Source organism: Chiloscyllium plagiosum, chromosome 21 (assembly GCF_004010195.1).
Source record: "Chiloscyllium plagiosum isolate BGI_BamShark_2017 chromosome 21, ASM401019v2, whole genome shotgun sequence".
NCBI classification, from domain to species: Eukaryota; Metazoa; Chordata; class Chondrichthyes; order Orectolobiformes; family Hemiscylliidae; genus Chiloscyllium; species Chiloscyllium plagiosum.
In genome coordinates, this window is record NC_057730.1 from 46,210,851 (window position 1) to 46,216,982 (window position 6,132).

The following is a 6,132-nucleotide window of genomic DNA, read 5'->3' on the forward strand; positions in this document are numbered from 1 at the left end:
TGACCTTATAGACGTTTACAAAATTATGAGGGGCATGCATAGGATAAATAGACAAAGTCTTTTCTCTGGGGTTGGGGAGTCCAGAACTAGAGGGCATAGGTTTAGGGTGAGAGGGAAAGATATAAAAGAGACCTAAGGGGCAACGTTTTCACGCAGAGGGTGGTACGTGTATGGAATGAGCTGCCAGAGGATGTGGTGGAGACTGGTACAATTGCAAATTTAATAGGCATTTGGATGGGTATATGAATAGGAATGGTTTGGAGGGATATGGGCCGGGTGCTGGCTGGTGGGACTAGATTGGGTTGGGATATCTGGTCAGCATGGACAGGTTGTACTGAAGGGTCTGTTTCCATGCTGTACATCTCTATGACTCTATGACTGGGACAACACAGCCATCCTAGGACAAGCCAAACAGGGACATGCACGACAATTCCTAGAAGCATGGCATTCCAACCGAAACTCTATCAACACACACATTGACATGGATCCCATTTACCACCCCTTGAGGAAAAGAACCGGAAATGACATCACCACAGGAAACGACCTCACCAACCCAAGGAAACCTAAACACATAAATAAAAAGCAGGCCATAACAGCAGGGCTTCACTGGAGGCTCACTGATGATGTTACCTAGTATGGTGATAAAACATCGGAAAACAAACCTTCCAGCCCAGTAAGCATTGCTTTTGTGTTAGTCACCCAAATGAAGGCCTGTTTAGAACAGAATCTACACTCAAGGAAACAAGGATTGTGAAAAGTTACAGACCACAGAATCAAGGCTGGGAATCTTACAGCGAGGGTCTACATGATTATGCTCAAAGGGTTGAGTGAAGACATGGTCAAGAAACACATTGGTAAACTCACCTTGGTGACACAGGAGAAAGGGGCCTGGAGGAGATGGACATTAAGTTTAAGACTACATGACCATGCAGAGTACAGAATAATGTCTAAGCACAACGTAGGGTTTCCATTGTGTTAACAAGTTAAGGGGGGAATATCTGTACTGCAGTTAGGTGTATTTTCTGCCTACTAAGTAATATTTAATCGATGTTGACATTAGTTGCTTTATAGAGTCATAGAGATGTACAGCACGGAAACAGACTGTTCGATCTAACCTGTCCATGCCGACCAGATATCCCAATCAAATCTAGTCCGATAAAACTCTTAAAACTCAAAACTTTTGGTAATTCTCTGAGTAGGTCTTTGGGAAATCAATATTTTTATTTAGAAGTCATCAGTCTTAACATAACAGTCACTAATTACAGTATTTATTGTGCAAAATTGACAATATATTTAATTCTTTATAGAGTCGTAGAGTCATAGAGATGTACAGCATGGAAATAGACCCTTCGGTCCAACTCATCCATGCCAACCAGATATCCCATAAGAAAGAAAAATGTGAGTTTCCCTAACCAATAGTTTGTCGACCTCACTGGTCTATAATTCCCTGGTTTATCTCCACCAATCTTCTAGAAAAATGGAACTGCTTTAGCTGTCCTCTAGTGTGTGTCACCTCCTTATGACCAGAGAGGAATTTTAAAAATTGGGTCAGAGGCCTTTGTAATTTCCTCCCTCACCTCCCAAAATGATGCTTATACACATTTCATTGCCTACGACAAATAAACTTTTCTACAGTGATAGGAGAGTCACTGTTGGTTGATGCAAGGGCATCAGGAGTAGCTACATAGAAAATACCTTTTTGGTGAAAAGTAAGTTGGCATCAGTCAGAGGCTGGCTTGAATGAGAGATGTGCAAGGCTGTGCTGCCTGACCTTACCTTCCCAGGTGCTTATCTACATACTCCTGCAGTTCAGCCAACTGCTCCTCAGCAACTGTGACACGTGAGATCAACTGAGCACGTTCACGTTCCAACTCCTCCTGTGGGTGAAAGCCAGCACAGGGTTTTAATAGATCAATAATTCCAAACATCTTGACTATCTTACAGGGCATACATGAAGCTGTTCACTTTGTTACTTAGTGTCACTTGGAAGTTACGGTGTGCTGTATTGCAGAGACTCCCAGAGTCCATTTGGGAAAGGAAGTGCTGGTGAAGTGGTAATGTCACTAGACTAGTAACAAAAGCCTGGAAGGGCTCTTGTGGCACAGTGGTAATGTCCCTACCTCTGAGCTAGGAGACCTGGGTTCATGTCTTGCCTCCTCTAGAGGTGTGTCAGAACATCTGAACGGGTTGATTCAAAATACCTAGTCCCTTCAGCAAGGGTTGCAGTGGCACTGTGGTAATGTCTCTGCATCTGAGACAGGAGGCCTGGATTCAAGCTCTACCTGCTCTAGAAATGTCTAATAACATCTCTGAAATATCCGAAGTTCAGAAGTGGCATTGAACAGTGTGAATGCTACTGAACTGTTCAATGATTGTGTTATAGAAATTAAATAACCCAAGGTTGGCTGGGTAGAATCTTGTGAATGCATGTTAGCTTTACTTGGTTATCATGGTCAGGTACAGTTCAGGGTTTCTGTTTACAATTGATTGCATTATTTTACAATGTATGGATTAATGATTCTATAGTTGCCTATATCTGCTATTTTTCCCATTTTGATAATAACAAGACACTTGCCCATACGTTTTCAGTTTCCAGCGACAATGAATCATGGTCATCAATGCCTCAGCAATCTCCTCCCTTGTCTTTTTCATCTCCTCCCTTGTTTTTTTCATCACTTAGACAGATACAATCTATTCACAATTTGCTTAACGTCCTTTTAGACTATCTTGGATTTCTATCTCCATTGATTTTATTAAATCTCTATCTGAGAAGGGCACATTGCCTTCCATTGTAAATTGTAGCCATCCAGAAAATTGAGCTCATCCTCCATTTTCACTTCATTTTTTTCATGGGATGTGGGCATCACTGTTTAGTGTCAGCTTTGATCATCCATTCCCAATGGCCCAGAGGACAGTAAGAGTCAACCACATTGCTGTGGATCTGGAGTCATATGTAGGCAAGACCATGTAAGGTAGATTTGTTAGTTAAAGGATCACCATTAACGTTTTTTTTCAATTCAAGATTATTATTAAATTATTATTAAATTCAAATTTCACTAAGTGAGATTCAAAGCCTTGTTACCAGAACATTCGTTAGGGATTCTTATTTACTAGGAGAAAGTGAGGACTGCAGATGCTGGAGCTCAGAGTCGAGTGTATGGTGCTGGAAAAGCACAGCAGGTCAGGCAGCATCCGAGGAGCAGGACAATCAATGTTTCGGGCATAAGCCCTTCATCAGGAATGAGGCTATTGGCTCAGCGTTGAGAGATAAATGGGAAGGGGTGGGGTTGGGGGGAAGGTAGCTGAAAAAGCAATAGGTGGATGAAAGTGAGGGAGAAGGTGATAGGTCAGAGAGGGGAGTGATGCACTGGTCCGGAGGGCGGTGCCCAGTTGGAGGCTTGGGACTTGGATAACATAGGGAGAGGGGAAATGAGGAAGCTATTGAAATCCACATTTATCCTGTGTGGTTGCAGGGTCCCAAGATGGAATATGAGGTGTTCCTCCTCCAGACGTTGGATGGTAACAGTTTGGCGGTGGAGAAGGCCCAGGACCTGCATGTCCTTGACGTAGTGGGAGGGGGAGTTGAAGTGCTCACCCATGGGGTGGTGGGGTTGGTGGGTGTGGGTGTCCCAGAGATGCTCTCTGAAACGATACACAAGAACACATCCCCTCTCCCTGATGTAGAGGACACCACACCAGGTGCAACGGATGCAGTAGATGACATTGATAGAGATACAGGTAAATGTCTGACAGATGTGGAAGGATCCCTTGGGGCCTTGGACGGAGATGAGGGGATGGTGTGGGCGCAGGTTTTGCACTTCCTGCGGTGGCAGGGAAAGGTGTCAGGAGTGGGGTGTGGGCTGGTCAGGGGTATGGACCTGACGGAGTCACAGAGTCTGTAGTATCCCCAGTCAATATCTGGAAAGTTTAAGTCCCCGATAACAATTACCCTGTCACTCTCAGTCCTATTGAGAATCATCTTTGCTATCCTATCCTCTACATCTCTGGAACTATTCGGAGACCTATAGAAAACTCCCAACAGGGTGACCTCTCCTTTCCTGTTTCTAACCTCAGCCCATACGACCTCGGCAGATGAGGACTTCAAACATCTTCTCTGCAACCAGGTATGGACCTGACGGAGTCACAGAGAGAATGGTCTCTCCGAAACGCTGATGGGGTGGGGAGGGAAAAATATCTCTGGTGGTGGGGTCCGTTTTGAGATGGCGGAAATGGCAGAGGATGATGCATTGTATGCGGAGGTTGGTGGGGTGGACTGCTGTAGTTAGCACTGCTGCCTCACAGCGCCGGAGGCCTGGGTTCAATTCCCGCCTCAGGCGATTGACTGTGTGGAGTTTGCACGTTCTCCCCGTGTCTGCATGGGTTTCCTCTGGGTGCTCCGGTTTCCTCCCACAGTTCAAAGGTGTGCAGGTCAGGTGAATTGGCCATGCTAAATTGCCCGTAGTGTTAGGTAAGGGGTAAATGTAGGGGTATGGGTGGGTTGCGCTTCGGCGGGTCGGTGTGGACTTGTTGGGCTGAAGGGCCTGTTTCCACACTGTAATGTAATCTAATCTAATCTAAAAGGTAATCTAATCTAATTATTAGAGGACAGGAAGATGCTGTTGTTTAGCCCTTGTTGCTATTCTTCACCTCCCCTGTCCCCAAACTTTGGAACAGGTGAGACTTGAATCTGTGCTTTCAGGTCCAGAGATAGGGATATTACCATTGCATCTCAAATGCCCCCAACTCCTTTAGCTTTATAATAGACCTGAAATTTAAACATCTTATGTTCTTTCATTTTCTCCCCATTGAAATAACTTTTCATTTCTCACATATGCTTCCCATCTCTTTCTAGATACATTTGTTCCCCTTCTTACTCTATCTCCATTTCTCCTGAACCTTTCTAGTATTTTAGCAGGTGTCCCGCAGTGAAATGTCTACACTAAGAATTTGTCCCCTTCCAAAAAATCAATAGTTCACCATCCCTTGGTCCTACCAGGCGGCAGCTCTAGTGGTGCTGGTTTGTGGGGGAGAGGGCTGGGGTTGGGGGGTGGTGGGGGGTGGTGGGAGGGTGTTGTTCCTCAGCCTCTGGTTGGCTAGCAACTTTAGGCAGGCAGGGTCTTTTGTCCATATTTATTCAAGGCACCTGAGTGTCACAGGATAGGTCGGCATTTATTGCCCATCTCTAACTGTCCTCCTGACACCTGCTAGTTCTTGTACCATTCAGGCCCTGGACAGGCCATCACCAGGAGTCAAGGACCTGGTGCCTGTGGAGAGCTGACAGCTAATTAGAGGCCAACAGTGCTACTGGGGTTAATGCCATTGCCAGTACTACAGCTGGGATCGAGGAGGGACTGGGCACCGGAGTGTAAAGGTAGGAAGCAGGTCCTAGCATGTGGGGGGCACAGGGATTGGTTACAAGGGAAAGGCGTGCTTTCAGCAGAACAAACCCTCCCTGACGCTGACTCAGGCTCTCTATCTTTGAAGCAGGGACTACTCCCACTCACTGCAAGCCCAAGGACCCCATGCTCACAAGCTAATGTGTCATGGTTGGCTCCTCAGAAATCCCTCATTTCTGGTCAGTCTGCACCCCATCCCAGCTCGTTTCCCCAGCCCCCATCGCCTCATCTTCACCATGGATATCCAATCCCTCTACATCTCCATCCACCATGACCAAGGCCTCCAAGCACTCCGTGTTTTCCTCTCCAGACGTCCCCAACAGTACCCTTCCACCGACACTCTCATTCGTTTGGGTGAACTGGTCCTCACCCTTAACAATTTCTCCTTTGAATTCTCCAACTTCCTCCAGACCAAAGGGGTAGCCATGGGCAAACGTATGGGCCCCAGCTATGCCTGTCTCTTTGTTGGCTACGTAGAACAGTTGATCTTCCGTAATTACACCGGCACCACTCCCCACCTCTTCCTCCGCTACATTGATGACTGCATTGGCGCCACCTCGTGCTCCCGCGAGGAGGTTGAGCAATTCACCAACTTCACCAACACATCCCACCCTGACCTTAAATTTACCTGGACCATCTCCATCTCCATTAATGACGACCGACTTGACACTGACATATTTTACAAACCCACCGACTCCCACAGCTACCTGGATTACACCCCTTCCCACCCTACCTC

At 46.3% G+C, this 6,132-nt stretch overlaps 1 protein-coding gene across 1 annotated transcript in view; it reads right to left on the reverse strand.

The window, feature by feature from the left end:
* ccdc78 (coiled-coil domain containing 78) overlaps positions 1 to 6,132 on the reverse strand; it is a 78,477-nt gene that overhangs the window by 3,813 nt on the left and 68,532 nt on the right. The window contains exon 21 of the mRNA XM_043711977.1: positions 1,777 to 1,877. Within this exon, the coding sequence (XP_043567912.1) occupies positions 1,777 to 1,877 (101 nt within the window). The remainder of the gene's footprint in view (positions 1 to 1,776; positions 1,878 to 6,132) is intronic.